The 27,168-nt window shown below is 39.6% G+C and overlaps 1 protein-coding gene and 1 long non-coding RNA gene across 3 annotated transcripts in view; both read left to right on the top strand.

Moving 5' to 3' along the window:
• fbxw4 (F-box and WD repeat domain containing 4) overlaps window positions 1-18,737 on the top strand; it is a 37,545-nt gene extending 18,808 nt beyond the window's left edge. The window contains exons 6-9 of one of the 2 annotated variants that reach the window (XM_081616423.1): window positions 7,982-8,047; window positions 14,148-14,288; window positions 18,282-18,423; window positions 18,532-18,737. In XM_081616423.1, the coding sequence (XP_081472549.1) occupies window positions 7,982-8,047; window positions 14,148-14,288; window positions 18,282-18,423; window positions 18,532-18,666 (484 nt within the window). In that variant the 3' untranslated portion in view covers window positions 18,667-18,737. The remainder of the gene's footprint in view (window positions 1-7,981; window positions 8,048-14,147; window positions 14,289-18,281; window positions 18,424-18,531) is intronic. The other variant, XM_081616424.1, reaches the window with a different exon arrangement.
• Window positions 18,738-22,977: 4,240 nt separating this feature from the next.
• On the top strand, window positions 22,978-26,085 carry LOC145555107 (uncharacterized). Its single transcript, XR_014091191.1, has 2 exons — window positions 22,978-24,303; window positions 25,339-26,085. It is a non-coding gene; the product is annotated as an uncharacterized LOC145555107 (long non-coding RNA).
• The last annotated feature ends 1,083 nt before the right edge of the window (window positions 26,086-27,168 follow it).

The following is a 27,168-nucleotide window of genomic DNA, read 5'->3' as shown; positions in this document are numbered from 1 at the left end:
CTCCACCTAAAATGGAACTGGACTTAATATATTATTTTTGTCTGTTTTTGTTTTCTAATGTAAAAGTCCTAACATTGGAATAATGTTCTTAATGTTCACATTGCAAAGCGTTGTGAAAATTACCAGCAGTCTTGGAAACCATCATGGTTGCAGATGATTTGTGTTGTGTGGCTGGTGTGGATGGTTGGTGTTGGATCCCAGTTGGTTCCAGCTGGATGAACACAGCCAAGGGGCTGGCTGAGGAATGTCCTGGTGACCCTACACACAGAAGACACGAACAGAAGCCAAAAGGACCACAGGGGGTGAAGATGGAACAACGGGGTCCTAGCATATGTGTGTGTGAATCTGTGAGAGAGAAAGTGCATGATTGTGTGCATGCTAATGTTTGATCATGCATATCGGTGTGTAAAGGGCCGACGGAGCAAGGGAGAGGAGGCTCGGGAGTGAACGAGAGAGAGGGAGTGTGGGGTGGGGGGTATGGGGTCAGCCCTTGTACCCTTTGACCATTGTCTCCCTCCCTGACCAATATAAAAGCATCATAACCCTGTGAGCCCAGACATATTTAGAAACCAGATAAAAGCACTTTTTACAAACTAGATACACATCAGGCACAAAGCCCGGGGTCAAGCGCAACAAATTAACAACCCTCTTTCTGATGGTGAGTTGGGGGTCTGGGGTGACGGGGCAAAGCCAAACCGCCCCTGGAGTCCAGAGCCAAATGCCTTCATATTCCCAGAGCAGAGACATGGGCTGCTCGCCTTTATTCATTGTAATTGGTCCAGGGGCCAGAGGCTAAGATAAATACTGACTTACTTTTTGTTTGCTTTGTGTCCTACTAACACAAAACTTCTCCAAGCTAACTCCAACTAAAGTCAAGACCATCATTATGAGAGGCAAGAATTTCATTCATTCGTCAGTCTCATCACAGTGAGGTTTAGCAAATTGGGGCTCATTATTTAAGGGAGTAAAACTGTTTTCATGGATGTGAAAAGGTGGAAATTGATGATGTTTTCAGCACAACAGACTGAGAAAACTATTGATGTTCTTTGAAATAGTCCCTGCAAAAAAAGACTGCAAAAACTAACAACACCCTACTAAAATCTAGGAGTTATTACTATTATTATTATTATTATTATTATTATTAACTTTCTCATTGAGATTAAAAATCTCTTTTACACAAGAATCCTGGCCAAGACTAGCAACAGTACACAGAGATTACATAACATTCATTGCAAAACAGAAAAAAGTTAAGACTTTCATAAAAGAATTAGTTGAATGATTCCACAGTTAACACATTTACAGACAAAATGATTCCTTCACAAATTCTGATTAGATTTGATTGGAAGATTGATGGAGCTTAATCCCTTAATCCAGAAGAGTCCTGTGTGGAGATTGAGATTCATGTTTAGTTTAGGTCCAAGCTTATCATCGCAGTTCGACAAAAAACGTTATATCTCTAAAAACAAAATTACTTTTAAAGACATGAAGAACTTTTTTTCTTCTAAAAATAGATGCATACTGTCTGGTCAAAGTCACGTGCCGTTTTTGATGTTTTTCAATTAAAATGTGATGCACCAGGGCAAAACCAGGAACAAGTCACGAGAGCACAAATGAAGAAAAAGGATAAAAACCACCAATTTCTGAGAAAATATGGATTTTTGTCTTTTGCAAAAAATATACTAGGTTAAGTCATTGTCTAACATTTATTATTATCTTCCACTTATCTCAGGTTGGATCGCGGAAGTAGTAGCCTTAAAAGAGAGGGTCTTTTAAGGCTTCCCTCTGCCATGCCATTTGGCCCGGCTCCTTAGGGGGAACCCCAAGGCGATCCCCAGTCAGCAGAGAACTAGTACCTCCAGTGTGTATTTAGGCCTGGTTTAGTTCCACCAAAGTTCAGGGTTCACAGAAACTCCATAGTGCAGTGTTTCCCAACCCTGGTCCTCATGGCACACTGGCCTGTATGTTTTAGGGTTTTCTTGCTTCAGCCCTGCTGATTTCAATTGATGGCTAATTAACAGGTGTTTGCTGAACTGTTATCTTCTTAATCGGGTGTATTAAGCAGGAAACATCTTTATTTAGTGACATTTCAGGAAAAAAAATGGTATCGGCCAAAATCAGAATTGGCAGGTCAGGCTTTTTAAAGATTGGTAATCTGTGATCGGCCAGAAAACTGCAATCGGTGCAGCCCTACTTAAGATGGAATACACACATATGCATGACATACTTTAAGTTAATTTCTTTGGGATGTAATTCCAACTGCTAACATTTTAATTTGTTCTAGGTGAGTCTTTGTCACTTGAGAATGTGGACCATCGGTGATTCTGAGCCTTCAAATAATTTTAACAGCTCTTGAAGAAGTTTCATTTAACTTATAAATTCATGTAAAAATAATGTCTGTTTTTAGTCACATCATGCTTGGCAGCAAACAACACATCACCAACTAGCTTAGAGTAGCTCACTGATATATTAATGCAGTAGCCATTTAGCCAGATCTAAAAACATTTCGCTTGACAATGTCAAGTTTTAATTATTGTTATCAAACATTATGAAGCCAACTTCTGAAACATGTAGGGCCAAGCACAAGAATCAACTCATTCACAGTTTATTCTCAGATTCACACAAAGACTCTAGTATTTAAATGTTTGGCTGTTGAACTGGACCGTTCAAGGTTGCTATCAAACTAATTTTCTATTTGCAGCTCCACAAATCTTTTTGATGAACATTACCTTACCATGACACACACAAACATACCTTCATCTTAGCCGTTTTCTATTCTTCCTCCTTTTTTGCAACAAGATAAGTTGCAAAAGCACTTATCTTCCGCTAGTGCTTTTGAGGTTTTTGATTCGCACTGCACACTGGCAGCTCAGATTACTAGTGAAGCGTGACCTACCAGGGCCACCAGGGGGCCCTCAAGAGCTATTTATTTTTTCTTTTTGCCTGTATAAAGAATGATTTCAACATGATCAAATATATATTGTAAAAAAAATGACAACTTTATAATGAAATTGTATGTTTTTGTTACTATCACACAGAAATCATTTTTAATTAAAACAATAGCCCCTTAATGGCCACAGAGTCCTAAGCAGCCACTTAGTTTGCTTGTGCCTTGGGCCGGCCCTGCTTTTGTGTCCATGTGAATGGACACAAAAGCAGGATTTGGCTCCTCTGTCACACAGAAATTTGGCTCCTCCGTCACACAGAAACACATCTGCCAGCCATGTGCCAACAGAATGCACTCTACCACCCATTTGTTGCGACTGGGATGGAGTTCAATTCATTTTCTGGTTCATCCATAAAATTACACTTACGTTAAGCATCAACTACAGCATAGCAGCCTGCTGTGTTCAGTCTATCCGCTCACCTGTATAAATACACCTGCCACGCTCTTCTCCGCTGTTCGCTCTGAACCAGCAGCCCCAGGAGGAGAAAGACTGTCGTACTCCAGGCATCGTGCCAGTCAATTTAAGGATGCTTATTGGTCCCCCAGAAAAACATTAAAAACCCAAACATTGTCATAACTCAATGAAATACCCCTGCATTCCCTGGACTGAACTTGAAAATTGGACTTTATGCTGCTAACACTTAGCATTCGTCAACAACTCATAAGTGGAAGTGACAATGTTGTGCAACACAAATAATCACCGGCTTTAACACGGTGCTCTAAATAATAAAACTGATTTTAAGGTAATAATCCTGGAGGCAGATAATTTGCTTTGAGGGATTTTGGTAGTCAAAGTACAACCTTAATGGAAAATGGAACAAAAGCTGAAAACTTCTAAAAACATATTTCTAACGAAATAATTCAGACCAAAGCTCACCTTTTTCATCTTCTCAGTCATAACTATTTAATTATTGACAGCCAGTGCTGTGGGGTGGGGTTATTGCAAAGTAATGTAAATGAATAAACTTTGGTAAACTGTGGTGATGCCCCCCAGGTAGCGGAACAGGTTTTCTGGAGAATTCTTTTAAAATTCTGAGGCTTGTTTTCTCCCCAATCTTGTTTGTAGAGTGTTCAAATGGTCATTTTTTCATAAATGTCTATGTGTTTGACATCATCAGAAAGCTATTCTTTGTTTTCTTATCTGTTCAGAAGAAGTTTGATGCCCTGTGGTTTCTATGGATGAATTGTGGTCTGGGCTACAGATTTAAAGCTAACAATGTTTTTAACTCCTTGAATTTCCAATGGTGTGTGTGCGCGTGTGTGTGTGTGTGTGTGTGTGTGTGTGTGTGTGTGTGTGTGTGTGTGTGTGTGTGTGTGTGTGTATACGTGCGTGCGTGTGTATACGTGCGTGCGTGTGCGTGTGTGTGTGTGTAGTCCTACCAATTAAGTGACTTGTGTGAATGAGAAGTTGTTTCCAACTGACTGTGTGCATGTTCTTCAGCATGTCTGCGATTTGTTCATGTGTGGGTGTGCGTGTGTCTGTGTGAATTAAACCAGTTTCCCACTATACACTCAGTTTGTGTTACCCCACCCCACACAGACCCTTAGATAATTCAACCAGCTGATGAGGTTACCCAAACGCTAACAGAGGCCCAGCATGTTGCTAATGATGAGAGGTGGAGTTACAGGGCGGAGGGCTCTGGCGGGGTTAGAGATGGGTGGTTCTGTTTAGTCAGACACAGAACTTTGTGTGGGGGACGGGGGATACCTGCCCCACATTAGGCGAGAGAGGCTCTGACCTTAGCAGCTATAATATCAGTACAAACTCTGACCCAAGATCAGGCCCAGTTGGCACTTCAGAAGGGTGAGGGAGTTAGTTAGAGAGCGGGGGGGTCTTTTATTGTATGGATGGTGTCCTCTAGCTTTCCTCTGCCAGTGCCGCGGCCTAGTGAGGGGTGAGTAATGTGAGTAATGGAGAGTAATAGGGTGCAGATAGTGAGTGTGAGGGTAACCCTATTGTATCCTGTGTCAGCTGGGTCAGAGGTCACCCATGGCACATACTGGTCTTGGCCCTGTCCGACCCATTTGGGTCTGAAATGAGTTTACCCAACACTAATTAATGGGGCCTGCCAATGGGCTGCTCTTGCTAACTGGCTTGACAGATGCTTCTGGGTCTTGCTTGGATGGCCTTGCCCCCCACCACCGCAGCCCTCTGCTGTCCGACCACCCCTCTGACCCCTTCTCCCAACACTCATATGCTCAGCACAATCCTCACCATTTGCATGTCATGATGATCCCACCTGCATTTGTGGTGATGCCTCAGCTTGGTGGTGTTGGTATGGCTGGACTCCAGGCCTTTTGACAGGGCTTCCTGAACAATGTACACTTACGCTACTTTTGAAATGTTTCCACCTTTTGTCTCGTTACAACCACAATCTTCTTGAGACTGTCTTGGGAAGGGAGAGTATCTTCAGTCAGAGGCTTCTTCAGATTTACCGTAATACAGATTGCGACAAGAGATCTTTCCTGCCAACATCCATTAGTATTCTCAGTATAAGTATTAGTTATAAGTATTAGTATAGGTATTCTCAGCCTTTCCCAAAAAGCAAAATTGAGCTTTTGCCACTGTTTATCTTTAAGATGTTTCTACAGCGACAACTTTGACCTTTCTTGTATAGAGCGTTTGTGTTCACGTACCAGTCCAGTGTCAAGTGAACATCCAGATACTTTAACAGATAGCAAAATATGAGTGAATCAACGTTGAAAGATAGCTAACCAGAAACATTGAATCAACGTTGAAGCCTGACATTGGAATGATATTGAAAATGGTCGGTGACTTACATGTTGAACGTTAGGGTTTCACCCTTAACTGATCAATGTTGATTCAACCATCATCTACATTTGGATCTGCATGCACAGTTTACTTTATATTGAATCAGTTAGGAATCAATGTTGATTTAACTATTGAATCAACATATTCATGCAATTTTTTTTGTTCTGATAGGTCTACATCATAACATACCATTAAAAGTTTCTTCACTGGTATTAAATACAATTTCGTTGGCATACGATGGGTATTATTATCTGCCATTATATTATGGTAATGAATTACCATAATGGTAACAGTGAATTACCATTGCTTGCTATCTGGGTCCACTCCTCTACAATCTGTCCAAGCCCTGGATGTTCACTGTTGATATGTATATGTAGCCTGGCCATTGATTTCCTATGCAATTCTGATTGATTCAAATCTTGCTTCGCAGCACAGTCTGCGAACCACAACATAGTCGGTGAAGCTGAGAGCCCTGGCACTCTGTACGAAGCAAAGCATAGAAAAAGGGACTGGGTTTTATCAGGCTAGTCTGTACGCACATCATGTGAAAGTCAGTCACCGTTTCCTTTTTCTCGGTGGTTTTAATGTGAAGGTTGTTGACCTCAGACATGGCAACAACGTTGCTGATGATCTCCTTCAGGTCCTTCCCATCAAATACATAGCCTACAATAGCTGTATTGTCCAAATGTAGTGTAAAACATTTCAGAGTCCTCTGAACTAGATAAAGTGCTACATAAGAACAGGCAATTCACCATTTACCAATCTTCATAACCTGCCTCAAGAGTTAAAGTTCCTTATTCACAGGTGAAACAGTCATTTGTTATATTACAAACAGTATTGACTGCTAGCAACTAAAGACCAGTTCCATCACTACTGTGCCTAAGTAACAATGGACTGACCCCTAATTGTATATCTTGCAAATAGTGGGTCCATACTGTACAGTCAGTGATTCACAGTTAATCTGCTTATTAATTATTGTTAATTTCTACTGTCTAGTGGTTGTCTACTGAGCAGGAATGTCTTCATGTCTCCAGGGCTTTGTCAGAATTCATTTGAGTCAGTGCCTACCTATTGTTGACTTCTCTACATCAGTGTCTGTACATTCATCCAAAGTATTTTAATGCAGGTGGCAGCATTTGTCTGTAACCACCTTTCTGAGCATAAAAGTGGGACCTCCCTCCTGTCTGTCATCCCTATAGGAGGGCACTAAGTCCTGAGATTCAGTCCCAGCCCAACAGAAGCCCCCCTACCACCAGCACCCCTGGGCTCCACCCCACCCTCTACATAGCTTCTAACACCCAAACACACCCCGTCAACCCTCCCTAACAGCTCTCCTCCCCTCTCCTTTCACTGCTCTCCGACTGCTCCACATGCAGACCATTCACCGTGCATACCTAGGCTGCTAATTCCAAACTGCCTCTCCAATCAAAGGATCACAAGTGTTGTAGTTTTTGTCTCTTTTCTTTTGCTGAGAAACAATGTGTAATGAAAAGAGGCAGCGACAAGTCTGGTTTGTGTGTGTGTGTGTGTGTGTGCGTGTGTGTGTGTGTGTGTGTGTGTGTGTGTAAGGGAGAGGGAAAGGTTCTCCCCATCTTTTTTCTCTGTTTTTGTTCATTTATCTTTTACTGTCAAATCAGTCCGTTTTTAAGAACATTTCTTTTCTCATATTGATCCAGGCTAAATCATAATCTGTTGTGTTCTAAACTGACAACAAAATATATAAATAATTTCTGTAGTAAAAGAACAGAAGCTGATGTGGCCCAAAATGACTACTTTTCTGTTATATCCACTGTTAGCTGTTAGTATTTCACCAAGCAAAGCTGGTTTTTGTAACTAGTATATAATAGGGTTATTTAGCTGATGTCATGTCAAACTATTTTATTATGTTTGTATTTGGTAGATGACCTTTTGGTTTGTGAGTCTGCTCTCTCACAGTCTGGATAAGATAAGATAAAAGACTTTATTGGTCCCTGAAGGGGTCGTGGGGTTGTTTGCCTTAGTATGGCATACAAAAATAAGTAAATAAAAATAATAATAATAAACAAATAACAATTAGCAGTAATAATCTTAAGGACACACATGTATTGCTCTGTATATTGCTAAATATATATTCATCTTAAACACATATCTTAAACTAAGCTTGTCTGTGTTTGGAGGCAAATTTGTTTTAATATTGGACCCAACAGTAACTTTTGTTGCTTTTTTTTTTGTTTTACTCTAGTTGTTTTTCTAAATGTCTCTCCTTCTCTGTGTTTTATATCCAGTTCCTTTGTAACAGGCACTGCATGCTGTGAGAACTTCTATCCTCTTCGTATCTGGGATGTGGAACGGTGAGTGAGGAACCTGTTCTAGCACTTTTTTTTTCTTTTTTTTTTTACAGGGGACTCAAATTCAGTTTGCTCTATTTTGAACAGTTGAAGTGTCAGGAAAAAAGGAGCAAATTGTTTTGTTCACAACTTCATTTAACCAAAAATCACTTAATAATATTAAAAGTCTGCTCTCATAAGAAGGTATTGGGTATGAATAAAATGATCCACTGGATTGTAGCCACTGCTGCCCTGGGGCAGCCTGATGGCTAAACGAGGCTACCATATCGCACCTTCGGCTCTTCTGGGTCCGTTCTGACCAGGAAGGTAAATGGAATGGGGAATTTATTAGTCTTACTTGTTTTCTTAGAGCTGAGGGGTGAGGGAGTTGGTGAATGAGCTCGACGAGAAAAGGGTTGAATCTCATCTCCAGAACCAGCTCCTCTATATAGTGCACCCCAAATGGGGAACAGCTGGATGTAATCACCTGGCAGGAGGAGAGATGCTTCTTTCTGAGAGATGCTTCTTTCTAAAGAGAAAGAAGCATCTTCTTTCTTTTTAGAAAGAAGATGCTTCCTCCTTCTAAACAAATCATACTGTCACAATTCTGAACTTTTAAAACACACGCCTCAGAGATGACCTGGGTCATCATTGCACAGTTTGACATTTGAGTGAATTTATAGAGACATTCACCCTCAGGAGGACTGTCTTGAAAGTCTCACACCTGTGAATAGTCTTTCTTACTGTTCCACTGGACTTTTGATAGTTTGGAAACAGCTTTGCAACCTTCACCAGATCGGTGAGCAGCAAGAAATGCTGCTGTAAGATCATTGCTGATGTCTTTCCTTATTTGCATGGTGTGAACACACACTGATGCATCGTATCAGTAAGCTGCCATAGCTCCTGCATTCTTTTGTGGTGGACACACTGATTATGACCAGCTGTCAAAAGCATTGAATTAGCAGCACCAGGCTGGTTACTATGCTGAAATATGCTTATATTCTTGGATATTACCAGTTTGAAATGGTGAACCAGTTACAATAAATATGTATAGAACAGCAGACAGACCAATGTTAGAGTATTCTGACCCCCCCAGGTTGGATCTAATGGCTTATTAATGAGTGTAACAATCTATGTCATTTATGTATGGGCGTTTTGGTTGTGAACATTACCATTGTGGCCCTTTATGGATAAACAAAGCTGCAGTTTTAAAAACACCACAGCACACATTAGTCTCCAACAAAAAGCTGTCCAGAGTGAGGGGCCTCTAAAAAATCCTGGCTTGGAAAGGTAAACCTTAAACCTCATAAATCCCTGACAAGGCTTCGGTAATTCCCAGCTTTACATGGGCCAGTGACAACAGGCCGACACAACATCACACACAGCCACATACAAAAAGCTGCTTCCTGTTCCCAAAAGGCTTGGAAACTCGAGGAGGGTATAAAACGGCAGCCACACAGGAAGAACAACGAAAGGGATGAGTAGGCACGTTCATCAGGTGGGAATGGGAAGTTGATGTGGTTACAAAGTGATCTGCATAATGAAATGGCTCATTTATGGTGTAGGAGTGCAGAACATGCAGGGGAATTTTCCAGTTAGCTGTAACGCCATCTGGAAATAATGAAATATCCTGACAGCTTTCGTTCAGGGGTCTGAGCTTTTGAAGAGTTTAGTAAATCTGATGAGATTCTGAATAAACTTCATACGGAAATCACTTACCAAAAGCTATTTAGTAAATAAACATTTATTTTAAGAATCTTAAGAACCCACTGTGACAAATATGACTAAGTATTTAAATACTCTGAACAGTAATACATTTTCTTCAATCACAACGTTGACACATAAAGACCCAAAATAGCCATCAGCCATCTCTATTGTCTCTTCATCTGGTTGTAAAGCAGCACATCCTCTAGACATAAACACAGTTGTTTATCCAGTTGGCCCAGATTCTGTGTCCTGTAAATTAACGTGTTGGGCGTTTGCTCTGCCTGACACCAGCTAGACAGATTTTAATGTCACCACTTCCTGTGTATGATAACTTTGCATTTAAAGGCCCTCTATATGGTAGTTTTTATACACAATTTTAACTTAATATTGTTTTTGTTACTGATTCTAGTTTCATTATTATTCTGTGTTCTTTAGTCTCTTTTTTTGATTGAATCAACCTTGTTTGACCTTAGTTCAATTATTTCTCAGTGATTCTAGTGTCTTATTTTTAATTTTTTGTGTGTCTAGTTATTTTTTGTTACTCTAGTTGAATTATATCTCTTACGTTTTGTTATTCTCTCTCTGTCTCTCTCTCACTGTCTTTCTCTCCTCAACCTGCCTTCTGCTCTCTCCCTTCACATCTGCAACCCGTTAGCAAATCAGCCCAGGTCATTTGTTCCAGTATTCACTCTCCCAGTACTTATATACCTGTTTTCCTCTCACTCCTTGGTGGTTCCTCCCGTTAAATCCTATTACTTCTCCATTGTTACCCTGCTAGCTATTGTTTCTGACTCCTGTGGTGTTTTTTTTTTTTTTTCTCTACTTTTGGAGCAAAAAAAAAAAAAAAAACGTGTTCTCCGTGGTTTTTGTTCTAAGTTTTTGTTTTTAATTTTTTTGTCATAAGTGTACAAAATCTACTTGACACCTCTGCGTGCTGCATTTGGGTCCACCATCTATCCACACATCATCACAAATCCAGCATTCCAGAGGCAGAACATCTGGCCATACAGTCAAACATGGTGGTGGAGTACAGTGATGGTCTGGAGCTGTTTAAAGACCACTTGCTGTTATTAAAAGCAATACATTCTGCTCCAGCAGAAAATTTTAAAATAGAATCTCTGACCTTCAGTTTGTAAGCTGTAGCCTGTATTTTTTTTTATTACTTATTTGCTTAATTTGTGAAGCTGAGTGGCAAGCATTAAATTCTCTGCCTTACCTTACCCAGCGTTCACTGTTTGCATCAGCTTCACCCCAGTGCCTTTGCACAACCACAGTGTAAATTGATTTAAGACTCTTTTCTGTGAAAACATCATAAACAGGTCACTGTTGCAGGCGCAAACCAGCTGCTGCCACAGAACCTTCTAGAGAAGATGCACCATTCTGCTACTTGTGAAAATCAGCGATGCAAGAGATTTACAACAGTGAATAGCCTAACAGCAGGCTGAGAGCCTTTGAGACCCTTAAATTGAACAAAGGTGCAGCCACAAAAGCCCATGGTCCCAATGACTTCTTGGCACTTTAATTTTAATTTAACATTCTCTCATCTTACCATCTCAGAGGGACAAAGAAATTGTATGATCACTCGTATGGAAGGGGATGCCACACATGCGGCGTCATCCGAGCAACACCCCGACTTTTCACACAATTTCCCTCATGGTCAAACACAGAGGAGGGAATCGGCATCAAAGGTAGAAGGCTCTGATCATTACTCCCCTCCGCCAACATCTCCCTTTGTGACTTCAGAAAAGGAGTCATTCTTTTTACAGTCAAATGGTCAGGCTGGGATTCCTCGCATTCCTGACTTTGAAAGGACAGGGTTAAACGTCTACAGCGGTACGGACACCCCGTTGTACAAATTGATGCTACATTGTCTCGGCAATATGTGCATTTGCTGGACATTTTCAAGGTGATCGTTCATTCTCGATGGGCTGCGTTTCCTCCTCCCGCTCCTGCTTCAGTCGTTGTGCAGCTGGTCCAGGGATGTGGGATAAAAGGGAGTGATGTGCAGCAGGTTGCGTGACTCCTCTCTGTTTGTTTTAGTGAATATACCTCAGCAGGAATCCTTTTCTTCACCTGTCTGACAGCTTTTGACAAAACGGTTTGTTTCCCAGTGCATCCAGGCTGTTGTTTTAGAGCTTATCCTTTACAAGAGCCTCCAGCCACTTCTGTCACAAAAACACACACAGTTTTTCTTTAGCTGTCTCCACACTAAAGCATAATTCCCTTAGCTTTTACATTGTTTCTAACCTTGTCAATTCATTAATGATTTCTTTCACAACTTTTGAAACCTGTGTGTGTGTGTGTGCGTGCGTGCGTGCGTGCGTGCGTGCGTGCGTGTGTGTGTGTGTGCGTGTGTGTGTGTGTGTGTGTGGCCCCTAAAGCCGGCGTGACTCCTGCAGAGCTGCCAGACAAGCTTAAACCAGGACTTTGAATGTCACATAGCCAATAGCCCCTTCATAACAGTCACTAAGTCTGGGCCTTGTGAAGCTAACCGGGTACCACAAAACAGCCAACTCACACTCTGGCTCAAATTACTTTCCTCTCAGAGAAAAGAGAATTAAGGATTGTTCAATAATAAAAGTAAAAATACCTCTACACAGAAGTATGGCAGAAGTGCAGGAGTTGCACAGGAAGTATAGGTTCTTCATACATAAACCTTTTATGAAGTTGGTCAAAGTAAAAGCTGTTTCTTATTTTGAAAACCCTGAATGTTTTAGTAAATTACCACCTGGCGCTAATGTGATAGATTGTCTTTTGCAGAAGTTGATAGTCTCCCTCAACTGTGAACAGGCATTCTTTATTTTAGTGGGAACAGTTCCTTGCAAAATGGGGAAAAAAGCAATATCAGATATAATCATTGGAACAGTACCTGACACGTGTGATATTTAAAGCTTGCTGCATACGATGCCGTATTCTCCTGAGACAAACTATTTACCTAACAACAGCCTGAATCATAAATGGACATGGCACACATGTCCATTTATGATTCAGGCAAACGGACTCTCTTTGGTAAAAGCAAGTCATGCGTACAGTGTGCTCTGTTTTCTAACAGATAGCATTTTGTTGACAGTCTGTACATGTAAAAAGTTCTTACCTACAATGTGAGAATCTATGCTGTTTTGTACTTTTCACAACACTTTGCTGTCATTATTACATGTTACTCATGTTCTAGTTTTGTTCTCAGCTTGGTTTATAAATTTTTTCAGAGACGTGCTGCACTTTTTGGCTTTTACATTGAATTGCTATTCCATACAAATCCAAAATGCACTTCATCACAATCTCCCCACTGGCCCTTGCTTGGTTCTGAGGCCCTGGCAATGAGAGCTCTCACCCAGTAAGGCATCCCACTGGGAAAGCCCTGGTCCAATAACATGGCCCCTGGGGTAAGGCTAGGGGATTACCAGCCCAAGCTTGTGGATTGAGCTCCAGGGCGAGGGAGGGGGCACGGGTTGAGGCATCGCGCTGGTCTGTCACTAAGGTCACTGGCCTCCTTTAAAAGGTTGCTACGAGGCAGGTATCACAAATGTGAGAGTAGCACACAGTCACGGTCACGGAGGGTAATAAATGGCAACAAAGAGACAGTTATTCTGCAATCACATACCCTACTGGGTGCAAGTTATTCTCCAATAATCAAGTGCTGAGTAGCAAGAGGTGCAAACTCAGAGTGTGATCACAAGAGCATGGTGCTGCTGGGATGTGAATTCGTTGACCACACCCTCGGCTCACAGCACATCAACCCAGACACACAAACTCCGTTTGCTACTTGCACAGAATTCCTTTTGCACACCTAGAGCTATTTTGTCTTTTTAGGCTTATGTATTTGCTCTGTATAGTTTTTTTGTCCATCATCTCCAACAACAGAAATTGTCATTGTTTTCATAAATAATGACATAAATGTTTCAGACCACCTTAATAAGTCGATCTGGATCAAAACTGCCTTACACGATTCTCCAGTCTCAGTTCTCTGACTGAGGACCACAGAGACATGGAAGACTCCACAGTGACAGGTTACGCTCCATGGACCTCTGCTATTAAATGCTAAAGAAATATTCTTATTTTTAAGTAAACATATGGAATTGTATTTCAGGGGCATTTTACATTTTGTCTTTCATGATATTCATTTGGGTTTCTGGAGCCAATGGTTTAATGAGGCCTATAGTTTACTCTGCCACTTATCAATGGCATGCAGGTATAAATTAGACATTTCCAGGAGAAATGAAGCATTGATTCAAATGAGGTGTAAGGACACAAACACATTTCTTACTCATATAGTTACGTGTCAACCGATGTTGTTTGCCACTATCAGGGTTAGTTTAACTGTTCTCATTTCTTTTCACATTTCAGACTTGATTTAAGATGTTGTGTAGCAGATGGATGTCTAAATGAGAAATGCTACTGTTGGATGTCTCCCTTACAGATTAGCGTGTGTATGCAGGCTGGGCTCGGAGTTTCGTCGTGGTGCGGGGGTGCTGGATATAGTCTTTGAGTCTCCGTTCCAGCTCTTCACCTGCGGCTATGATACCTTTGTTCGACAGTGGGACCTGCGGCTCAGTCCACAGTAAGCATCGTCCTCATTCTGATTCTTTGTTTTTATTTTTGAACTTCGAAGTGTTCAGAAATTCTGTCTAATTTCTGCAGAAATTACACAGAAAGCAATGTTTCTTTCTGTTTAACTTCCACACACACAGGCCTCAGTCAGGAGTAATGTATCTGCTTCTAATGGAAGATTTCTCAGCAACCTTCTCCTTGATATAATAGTGTTGATTTAGTATGGCAAGTGTTTCAAGATTTCAGGCTAGAATTTTTGAGGGGAGCAGTCAAGTAAGACAAATCAGATCTGATTGGCAGATTGCTCTGGGGACTGACAGTAAGGTTGGCAGAGGGGGGTCCCCTTTTTTAGGCATAAATAATTAATATGGGCAAACCTTAGCAGCCTCAGAAAAAAATCTATCAGGGTCACTCAAGAGGCTTTGGTTGTCTGGAGCTCGCCTTTAAAGAAATACAAGAACAGCCGAGGGGACGAATTAATAATACTCTAATATAAAATGTACGCTATCTATTGTGAAACTTATGTTTTATTTATTTAAAAACTGCAGGTAAATATTTCGATCCATGATTACGCAATTATGACCAAAGTGGTTCATACCTCAAGCCGATTGCGGTGCAAAGTGATTTTTAAATTTTACTATTTAAATTTAGCTAGTAGCGTCTTGGCTAGCATGACTGGAAATATTATTAATATTTTGGACTTTATAACAAGAGTCCTGCTTTGAGTCTGATAGCGATACGGAGGAGGATGCTGAAGGTTGAGCAGATGGTGAAGAGACTTCCCAACTTCAAAGATTTGGAGCTAAAATAACCAAAAATAAATCAACAAAATACCAAAGAGGCAAAGAAAACTTTTACGCTGTAAATAGAAATGTTATTTTTAAACTTTATAAAACTATAGCAAACTTCTTTTGAGCTATGCCTGCCTAATTTTTTGTCGAAAAACAAACACATTGATTGTGAAATCTGAATATGCCAGGGGTACAAATAATTTTTTAGATCTTGATTTGACATGTTTACAGACATTTGTACATAGTATAATCGTGTGCTAGTGAAAGCAGCAAATAATGTTCTATTTCAATAAGCTAAACAGGACATAGTCTCCTATTATGGGTCTAAATAAAGAGAGGTGGAAGAGTATCCCTCTGTGGAAAGGGATTCTACAGCAAAATGCAACTTAGGGTTCCCACATAATCGGAGGTACTGTGCATGTTCTCTGCTGTGCAGAACCGTTCCATATTGCATAAACGAGAGAACCAGTTTCATACATTTCTCGTGAAATATTGCTGCATGTCCCACAACCACAACTTCAGCTGTGGTCCTCTCCTTTACCCACGCTCTTCAAAATTTGACTCCATATTGTCCACAAGACGGTGTCGACTCTCAGCCTCATTAGATCAGTTTCGCATACAAAACAGTTTGATGTGAACAGGGTTTCCCGCCAAGCAAAGCAGTTTACTGGGCAACGCACCGAGTACACGTACATAGTCATAAAAATGTACTTTTGCACACCTGGATAGTGAGTCCACCTTCATTACATGCAAATTTCCTCAGAGTGAAGTACGCCGGAGTCAACGCTCCCTCATGCTGCTCGCTGGTCGGTTCCCGTAAATAGTGTCCGTTTAGTCAAACCACATCGAATTTTTCCGGTTTGAACTACTTCAGTCAATGTGGTTCTTGATGGTCCGGTAATCACTTTTAAGGATTTTAGTCTGTTAAGACTTTACTTTGGTCCTCGCTGGTACCTGTAGGCAGCCATTAAAAGCTCTCTTGTAGCCGTCTCTATTACAACAAATTTGAAGAAGCCTCTGCTTGGATGAATGTTTTCAGACAGTCTCATGAAGAGGATGGTCAGGGTTGTCCATAGTTTTCTCGACCTTAGGAAGAATCCTTCTTTGCATATTCATTTCCAGAGGTTCCACAGTCATCCCCAGAACAGAACCATTCTTCTTTACTGGCTTATTGAGCTTTCTCAGGCTCTGACGCTGCTGCCCCAACAGATGACGATAGAAGTGATGATGCTCTCAATAACAGACTTATAGAAAATCTGCAGTATCTTACTACAAGCCTTGAAGCATCTTAGTTTGCTTAAGAAGTCCAGTCTGCTCTGTCCCTTCGCCACTGCTGATTCTTCAGTCCAGTCTGTTGTCCAGATGATGAACACTGAGGCATTTATATTTCTCAACCACCTTCACTTCTTCTCCGATGATGGAAATAGGGTTTGATCTAAATCTGTTTTCCCTGAAATCCACATTGTCTCCTTTACAAAAACAGAACATTTGCGTAAATATTTCTACGCAAAGATTTGCGTAGAAATTGTGCACATGTACACAAAAACACAGCCACGTTTTGGTTTTGCATTCTTTTTGTCCTTTACCCTGAGGAGCAAGTTGGTGACCTCCCTCTTAGAGGTTAACTAAAATTAGAGAGTGCATTGTGCATAAGATCCATGTGCTGCCCCACTGTCTGCTCCTGATGTCTCCCCATCACTTATTGATGAGGCTGCTCTAATGGAGGATTGATGTCTGCTGGAAGAAAATACTCGTCCTTAAAATACGTCCCCTCTCTAAACCTCAACCACTGCTCTGCTCTGCTCTGCTGAGCGCACACACCTTTTGGCTTTCATCACTTGTGAGGACTTTGCATTGACTTCTTTCATTAGCCATCTCTTATTCTCCAAATATATTTGACATGGATTATGGTATTATTCACTCACATATTTGCCATCTTATCTACTGAATTTTCTCTTGTAAACAAAACATACAGTACCTGTGCTTTATTACATGGGACCTCACCAGTCTAAGTGCTTGTTTAGTTTAGTTTATTTAAGTATCTCCATTAGTCCTCGTTGTCGAAACTATTCTTGCTGGTTTCCACACCACAAACATTACAATAAAAATCATAGTTTTACAAATGTCACAGAAAAGCTGAACGGTGGCCCAGAATACCTTAAAACACACAAAAAGATACACATCGACCGCTTCAACAATTTCAAAGATAAATTAAAAACAAAACGTAACAATCTTCACTGCCCTCATCAATTCACCCAATCCGGCCAATTTAATATTATTTATTGTATGCATATATATATATTTATTTTTTATTTTTATTTTTTTAAGATTTTTTTAAGATTTTTTAAGATTTTATTTTTTAATTTCAGAAGGCAGCATCTATCAAATTGCTCTGCTACTCCCAGATGACAGTGGGTTTGTTGAAGCAGGTACATGGTGGTGTCTGAAGAGGGTCCTGATATGTGCTTGTCTGTTTACTCAAGTGGACCAATAGGAGTTCCTGCACATCCTAGTCATTAAGGAGTGATGTGTGAGCTCACTTTGGTTCCGGAACAAGGCAGGATCTTGTCCTCGGCTCTGGAACCTTCTGGGTCAGGCTAAGAGTGTCAGAGAGCTGCTCTGCATTCTCATGTTATCCAGACCCTCTATAGCACAGTGACTAGACAAAAGGCACTGAACGGTCATTTTTGATGTTGTTACCTAAAGCACAATACTGATGCAAAGAGGGAACATCATGACAGAATAGAAAGGAGACACGTTTAGATTTGGATTTTTATTAATGATCCCAAAGGCAAAGTCTTTGACTTTTACATCTCTCTTTTGTTAAAAATGAGAAATGATTAGCCATTATTTCAACATGTCTATGTGGTTGTGTGTGGATACATGTATATACTACATATAAAGGACCACTTTCATAATATTTTACAACAAAGTGAGGTCATTCATGGAAAGTGAGGACCCTTTCTCAGTCCTCACCTTTTTGCAGTTCTACTGTGCTCTGTTAGTTAGATTTCGAGACTTGGTGTGAATTAAGTTTTAGTTAAGGTCAAGGTTAGAATAGGGTTATGGAAAATGTTTGAGTTAGTCATTAATGCAGTTACTAAAATGTTTATACTCAATACAAAGAATTCAGTTTGTATAGAAGTACAAGCATGTGTGTGAGTGTGTGAAAGTGCAGCACGTAATAAAACATCTACCTTTTTTTCCAACAGGAAGTGTGTGATGGAGTGGGAGGAGCCTCATGACAGTGCTCTCTACTGCATCCAGACAGATGGAAATCACATGATAGCCAGCGGCTCGTCATACTACGGCGTGGTCCGTATTTGGGACAAACGTCAAACCAAATGCTTGCAGGTGTGATCCTCATCCACCTGTCAGACAATCTGTTACATGAATGAATGGAAATACTTCGTCCTTGAAAGGCATCCTTAGACTTTAACAAAACTTTTTTTTTAATTGCAGTTCTTCCAGCTGAGCTCTGACTCTGTGAGCAGCCCAATATACTGCCTGAGATTCAGCAGCTCTCACCTGTATGCAGCTGTGGCCACTGCCCTGCACTCCTTGGACTTCAGACAGCAACCTGCTCACATCAGATGACACACACATGCACACGCACACAAACAAAGACTGTTAACACTTATAAAACCAATAAAGAGGTATATTTCTTTTTTATTTTTCAATTATTTGAAGTTAAAAATGACATTTTATTTTTCAGAACATCATAAAACCAATTTAAATATTAGCCAAGGCAAAACAGCTAAACAAAAATGCTGTTTCTTTTAATGAAGGTGTTTATTCTTAAGGAAAAGGGGGGGAAAAATCCACACCTACATGGCCGTGTGTGAAAAAGTGATTTTTTTCTCCCCTGGCTACAACATATCTTAACTGTGATTTATCACACCTGAGTTTATTGTCTCTTGCCCCACCTCTTCTCGATCAAGACATCACTTAAATAGGACTTGCCAGGTAAAGTTAAGCACACCAAAAGATCCTCAAAAACCAGACAGGAAAAGCTAGGAAAACCTGTTGGAACCTGCTTGTAAAGAGCAAATCCACAACCTTGAGGCTATGAGTCAAAACCTAAACGCATAAAATCATGTGGACAATCTCCCTTCTTCGAAAAATAACAAAGCACGCTCTTTTCTTTCCAACACTTTAGAGAGGCAGTATCAATCCAGAAGAAGCCTTTGAAGGGATTAGAGCAAGTGATCCTCTTGACAAACCTATGGTATCACCATGGAAACATGCTGTTTGGCCCTTCCAGATTGATCACACACAGTATGTTAAGTTAACAATATTATTTGCCCAATAATGGAATAAAAAATAACGCAAACCAAACCCTCCGTCCGATTTAGCTCTCTCAAAAATAGCCTTTTTTTTATCAGGTTTTTTATTCCATATAAATGAGGAGATATGTCAGTCTAACTGGACAAAATAGGATTTTAGAAGAAAATACCAAATCATTTGAAATAATTAAACCTGGGTATTATAGTCTTTTTTTTTATAGCGTTTATCTGGCCTGTTATGGACAATGCTACTTCAATCTCAGATAAACTATATTGCCAAACGTTTTTGCTCATCCATCCAAATGATCAGAGTCAAGTGTTCTAGTCACCTCTATGGCCACAGGTGTATAAAATAAAGCACCTCGGCCTGCAGACTGTTTCTACAAACATTTGTGAAAGACTGGCTCGCTCTCTGGAGCTCAGTGAATACCAGCGTGTTACGGTGATAGGATCCCACCTGTGCAACAAATCCAGTCATGAAATTTCCTCGCTCCTAAATATTCCACAGTCAACTGTCAGCTGTATTATAAGAAAATGGAAGTGTTTGGGAATGACAGCAACTCAGCTACAAAGTGTTAGGCCATGTAAACTGATGGAGCGAGGTCAGCGGATACTGAAGCGCATAGTGTGACGAGGCCGCCGACTTTCTGCAGAGTCGGTCACTACTGCCCTCCAAACTTCATGTGGCCTTCAGATGAGCTCAAGAACAGGAACATCATATTGAACCCTATGGATTCAGAATGGGATGTCACTTAAGATCATGTGTGAGTCAAGGCAGGCGAGCGAATACTCTTGGCAATATAGTGCAGATTTGCAATTACATCGAAATATATTGATCAAACCTGCTATGTCTATTCCTGGATAAGTACATTTGTCCTATTCAATTTTAAAGGGCAACTGTTTGTAATTGATTTGTCTTGCTAGATTATTCAGTGGAAATAATAAGGATTTTGGTAGATTAAGTTTGTATCCTGTTACATTACTCTTTATTCCTTCAACAAATAAAGAAGAGGGGGCATGCCAATAACTGGATCAGATAATGGCAAAAGAAGATAATCTGGTACAAAAATGTGTGATTTATTTCACCCCTGGACATGGAAAGAGTAAAAGAGTAAAAATAGAACATTTAACATGCAAATATATATAAATAAATCCCTTACTGTTATGGTCCTCTTTAAACCCAGGACTGGCCTAACTGAGGACTGATTTTAGATTTTTATGGAAGACTTACCGATATTGGTACTTATGGAGCCATCTGGTGGGCAAATGTTGACACTGTGAGGCAGATTAAAAGTGTGGGGTACAGCTGTGAAGGATTGGTTTCATTTTGCTGCCTAAATGTATGTTATTAAGAAGAAATATTCATAACCTTTGATGTTTTTTACATTCTGTCACATTACAAAACACGAACTTCAGTGTATTTCACAATAGAGCTGCACGGTAAAGTAGAAGGTTTTTAAGATTAAAAATTAGTAAATTGTGACGAGAGTTTATATCCAACACCCTCAACCAGTACTTTGTAGAAACTTCTTTTTGCTGCACGTCCAGCTGCCAATCGTTTGGTTTATGTTTGCCATCTTTGAACATCTACTGACTCACATTTTCACCCTTTCTTCTTTCCTAAACAGTCAAAGGCCTGTCAGATTTTCTAAAAAATCTATTTTTGATAACACTTTATCTTACTGGGTGTGCATAAGACTGACATGACATAACATCTGTTATGAAGATGAAGGAGTCTTTATGGCTGTTTATGACTGTTGTCGTGAAGAGGTAAATAAAGACACTTTAAATTCAAAGTTGCATTAAAAGAGCATTACAAGCATCAACTTAGAATTATTCTGTAAATTGCGACACTTTTAATGGAAAGTTGCTTTAAAAGTCCATTAAAATTGTCAACTTTGCATTAAAAATTTAATTACCGAATGACACTGCATGACAACAGTCATAAACATTTATGAAAACTCTTCCATCTTCATAACAGATGTTATGTCATGTTTATGACAGTGTCATGTCAGTCTTATGCACACCCCTTCCAAAGTGTTTTTCAGGTGATTTGCAGGGTTAGTTTTCCACTACATTTGTCATTTTAGCTTAAGATGCAAATTTTGGACTCATCTAAACTAAGCACTCTCTTCCACATGTTTTCCTTCGTCCCTTACGTGGTTTGTGGTTATTCAGCAGACATCTTTGATTTCTTTCAACAGCAGCTTTTTTCTTGCTCTTCTTTTATGAGGTTCAAATTTGTGAAATGCCAACTAAAAGTTATCCTGTGATTCAGCCTCACCTGTGCCACACAGACAGACAGACATACACACATTTCCCACCTTTCTTTACTAAACCCCCTCCGTGCTCCTACCCCTCTACATGTCAGTCATTCTTTGGTCCCTGGTGCATAGAAGACCTCAGACTTGTCAGACCTCCAGCAGTCCCTCAAAGAAATACCCCTCCTGCTGTAGCACCCCCCATCCCTCTTAACCCCACCAAACAAAAATAAAGTCACAGTGAAGACAGGGCAGCCAGGACTTTACAGATAGGGCTCCTGCTTGGCAGATCAGTCAGTGGATACCTGATTGTCACTTGTGAGGTTGGGGCCTTAATCCTATTGTTTCTCTGACAGGATTACTCTTTGTGGTCCCTCTCTCCCTGTGGCTGCACGCAGGAGAAAGGGCAGATTAAGGGGATTAGCATGTATCCTCCTGATTTGCCCTGATAGGATGTGAGGAACCATTGACTTTCTTGGAGGACCATGAATGCAGAGAGGCAAAAGGTGCCTAAATAGGAGGTCATGAAAGACAGTGAAAAATGTCACAGTGTGATTTGTTTGCTTTTGTTCCCCAAAACTTGTCTGTAAGGTTCAAAGGGGCCAGCCAAGCTCTGTGGAGAATAACCATCCAAAGGCGATGGACAGGCAGGTGAAAGGCGCCTATTCATCAGAATCACTGCAACTTTCTTAGGGGCAACTAAAACTACTAAACAGACTATCATTGTGCAGGCATTTAGTTTTATGCATTTTCTTAATATGTCAGATATCACAGATTGGTGGGAACAGCCAAAAGATGTGCTCAAAGTAGCCATGCAAGAAAAGACTCAAGTAAAAGGACAAAGGTATTTGGTAAAACGCCTATTCGAGTAATGAGTTCACTGTAAACACATTTGATTCAATATTTTCAGACAGACCAAAATCTAAAATTGTGTGCACATCCTGGTATTTTGGGGACTGAAAAAGAAGCAGTAATTAACAGCACATTTACAAAACAACAAATTCAATCAAGAGAAACACTTAAAAAAAATTTGTTATAAAACCTACAAAATTAATTTATAATCTTTACTGTTAGCAATATATAGATAAATATATGTTACAGCATTGTAAAATACATCTAGTAATGATATCTACTACACTAATGTTTACTATATTTTCAAATGACTTCCAAGCGGCACAATAGGCTCAGCTGATTGAAAATAACAATAGAATAACAAAGAACAAACAAGACAAAACTGTAGCAGGTCAGTCATTTATGGTAAAATATGTTTGTTCTTTATTTGATGAAGTTACTTGCAGTGGGCAAAGTATCCAGAAATTTTACTCAAGAAAGAGCAGCGATACTTCATAACTCAAGTACTATGGAGAGCCGTTTTAGCCAAAATTAAATAAATAAATAAATGGGTGAAATAAATAAAAAATGAGTAAAATAAATCAAAAAATGAAGAAAATGAGTGAAATAAATAAATAATTTGTTAAATAAATAATTTAGCTTTTTCATTAACCCATTTTTTTATTTATTTATTTTTCATATTATCAATTTCTCAATTTCCCTTTTTTCATTAATCTATTTTTCATTTACTCACTTTTCATTAATCTATTTTTCATTTAACCATTTTTTAATTTAGCTTTTTCATTAACCCCATTTTTCATTTCTTTATTTTTCACATTATCAATTTCCCAATTTCTCTTTTTCATTTATCTATTTTTTATTTATCCCTTTATCCATTTACCCATTTTTCATTAATTTATTTTTCAATTAACCACTTTTCAATTTCCCTTTTTTATTAACCCAATTTTTTCATTTATTTATTTTTCCGATTATCAATTTCTCTATTTCTCTTTTTCATTAATCTATTTTTCATTAATCTATTTTTCATTTGTCCATTTTTTCATTTATCCCTTTATCTATTTACCCATTTTTTATTAATCTATTTTTTAATTTAAACATTTTTTGATTTCCTTTTTCCATTAACCCGATTTTCTATTTCCCAGTTTCATTAATCAATTTCTCATATATCCCTTTTTTATTTACCCAATTTTCTTTTATCTATTTTTCATTCAACATTTGTTTGAAAAATCTTTACTTTTCCCATTTTCCAATTCCCCTTATTTATTTAGTATTTCCTTATTTTCTTATTTATCACATTCTATTTCCCCGCAAAACTTAGGGAAAAAATAAATGCAAATGAGGAGAGGCACGTCATCAGGCTACAACTTCCCCAATTGGTTGGTTAGCGTCACACCCATACTTTGCTTCAAGAAAGATGGCGACCTACTAACGGGTTATCAATAAGCTGAAGCTCATTAACTTCATTAGAAAATAGTGTTATTACTCCTGACTTTAGTTTTCGTGTGGCCGCTCAGACAGAACGTGTTTCAGTTGGCGGCTCTCATGGACTCAGAGCTTCACCGTCGGGAGTTTTTATAGTTTGAACGAAGCGGCCGCTGAAGTTGGCTTACGATTGAAGGTTCGGGACACCTTCGTAGCTACCAGCTGTGATCCAACTATAAGGAGCAACTTTACTGTACATCGTAAGTGAACTGCAATATCCAGAGGCAGCTCTACGGACCATCGGGCTGAAAGAATGAGAGTGGAGAGCCTTGGAGATCTGCATCGGAGGCCATCTTTCAGACATGCACCGCTGCTGTCCGTCCAGGATCCTCCGGTTGCCCAGACGTTGCACGGTAAGCTACTAACGCTGATGTTTGTTTTCCAACTACAGTCATATTTAATCAATAGGGCTCAATTACGATCGCGGGAGTTTTTGAGTTGATCTCGGCAGTAGGTGACAAACTGAACGTCTTCAGGATGTTGAGACCAGCACGTCCTCTGATCCAATACATCTTATTAAGGATAAAATCAACAAAACGTGTTCAAATTAATGGCCCAACAGGTTGATTAAAGACAGTAAAAAGGTAGGAGTGGTTTCGAGTCGATCGCCTTGTTTTACCTTTGTAAACAGACAACCGGAATACAGTGACATTTAGTGAGGGTACAGAATGGAGAATGGATAAAAGCTGAACTCCTGCTACAATCTTTGCCTCTCTTGGTTACATCCCTGAGGTGTGCCCACATGCATATAAAGTAAATATGACTATTAATTTAAGTATTTCTTTGTATGTATAACTTGACCACCTTAGTTTGCCTGTTTTTGGTCAACGTGTGCCTCAACATGTGGTTACTGTTCCTTAGAGGTGGACAGAGGACCCACAATTTATACTCCAGGAATAACAGCAGCACTTCAACATGTTTTTACTCAAAGTAAATCGTAGCTGAATAAGAAATTAAACAAGAGTAAAGAAGCATTTGGTAAAAAGTTGATCAGTACTGAGTAACTGATCAAGTTATCAATTATTTCATATCTAAAAGAAATACACAATTAGAAGGCCCAAAATATTAAGTTCAGTGGAAATTTTGGTATTTTAAAGACAAAATGAAAAATTAGTTTAAATAATAGTGATGCTTCATAATAAAATGACTTGTGTAAAAGTAAAAAGTTCAGCATAGTAAGAGTATTCCTAAAAGTTCATTTGAGTTTCAAAAAGTTACTCAACTATATTTAAGTAAATGTAATTAGTCACTCCTAAACTCTGCCCTTCTGAGGGAACAGGAGAAAGAACTGTTAAGGAAATAAATTAATCTTATTTTGATACTAAACATTGTTTCAATTAACAAATGAATCATAACACCCAGAACATATTCTGTTATGTTTATTCAAGGGTGAAGGAACAGAATGACTGGAGATCCTGGCTGAGAGGGACCACGGCTGACACGGCGAACAGTGAGGAGAACCGTCTGCACTGTGAGCAGCACCAGAACTCCTGATGGGTCTCCTTCAGGAAGAACCAGAGAGACGGCCGACCTCCACAGAGAAGAGTTCACCCAAACATCAGAGGAAAAATGAATGCTGGTGCTCAACAGAGCAGCCTCTTTTCTTAAACCCAACACACACAGGGTGTTGTGGCCCTGATTAAAAACCTGCTAACTTCAATTTAACTGAAACACAGAACATCCAGAAATGTGATGAACTTCAGCTATAGAGTGGAAATGACACAGTGAGATGAAAACATTTGTCTATATCACTCTGTTATACAGGACATTAACATTTTAAAGTGTTTGTTCCAGAGCACCTGATACAAACGATAGCATTAGCTCATCCATCAGACATTTACTGAGGCCTGAAACATGCAGGGCAGACGACCTGAGGACTGACTGGTTAAACTATTTCACTGACACTTCAGATTGCAGATTTCCAATTGAAGGCGTCCGTAAATGAACACAATCATTATTCAATAAACCAAGCTGTGTAAAATAACTGCTAGGGTTGCTATTAAGAACCCAATATGTCATGTTTGTTCATTTCTACGTTGTCGTACATACAAGGTACTCCACTCACTGTTTAGCTTCATGTTGAAGAATCTTCAGTGTAATGAAACCAAAAAATAAAACGGGTCCAAAACTTTCAATCTGTATTCTATTTTTGTAGCTTTGTTCTATTAAGATTGTTTCGTTTATTTTAAGCCACAAACAAACGATCATTTTATTGTCTCTGGGACGTGAAAACATGAGATTTGATTAAATTAGAACTTCACATATTAGAAGGAACACAGATTTCATAATAAAACATTTTGTTTATTCAAAACGGTAAAATACAGACGGTTAATGCATATCAATGGTATAAGAACAGACACATTTTTTTAAATGAATGTGTCACCAGTGCATTTGGCCGAGTGTTCCTGCTCCAGAAAGGTGAAGGTCTCTGGTCATCCTGAAGCTGTGAGCCCACTGGGAGTCTGAAGGGAAACACTGAGACCAGAGGCCTGCAGGATGGTCTGCATCTGAAAACATACATGATGGAAACATTAATGAATGTGCTGCGCCAAAAAGCTGTACTTTTGACCTGGTGGCGATGGAACCAGTTATGGTAGATCTGAACTTTGGTTTGATGACCTAAATATGAGAAGCTTCAGACTGACAGGAGTTAGGTTAAAGCCACATCTTGTGAAGTTGGGATATTTTTCCTCCAACAGGATCCAGAGGAATCGCAACAAACCAGAAGTTGGACTAGAATTTATTTCAATGTCATTTGTGAATGTCAGCTTCTCATTTTCAACAGTGCATATGCATGTGGGCCACACTTGGCACACCTCAGGGATGTAACCAAGAGAGGCAAAGATTGTAGCAGGAGTTCAGCTTTTATCCATTCTCCATTCTGTACCCTCACTAAAGTCACTGTATTCAGGTTGTCTGTTTACAAAGGTAAAACAAGGCGATCGACTCGAAACCACTCCTACCTTTTTACTGTCTTTAATCAACCTGTTGGGCCATTAATTTGAACACGTTTTGTTGATTTTATCCTTAATAAGATGTATTGGATCAGAGGACGTGCTGGTCTCAACATCCTGGAGACGTTCAGTTTGTCACCTATTGCCGAGATCAACTCAAAACCTCCGCGATCGTAATTGAGCCCTATTGATTAAATATGACTGTAGTTGGAAAACAAACATCAGCGTTAGTAGCTTACCGTGCAACGTCTGGGCAACCGGAGG

This window comes from Poecilia reticulata, chromosome 15, assembly GCF_904066995.2.
Source record: "Poecilia reticulata chromosome 15, P_reticulata-male-v2, whole genome shotgun sequence".
NCBI classification, from domain to species: Eukaryota; Metazoa; Chordata; class Actinopteri; order Cyprinodontiformes; family Poeciliidae; genus Poecilia; species Poecilia reticulata.
Note: the sequence above shows the minus strand (reverse complement) of the source record. Positions and strands in the feature narration are given on the sequence as shown.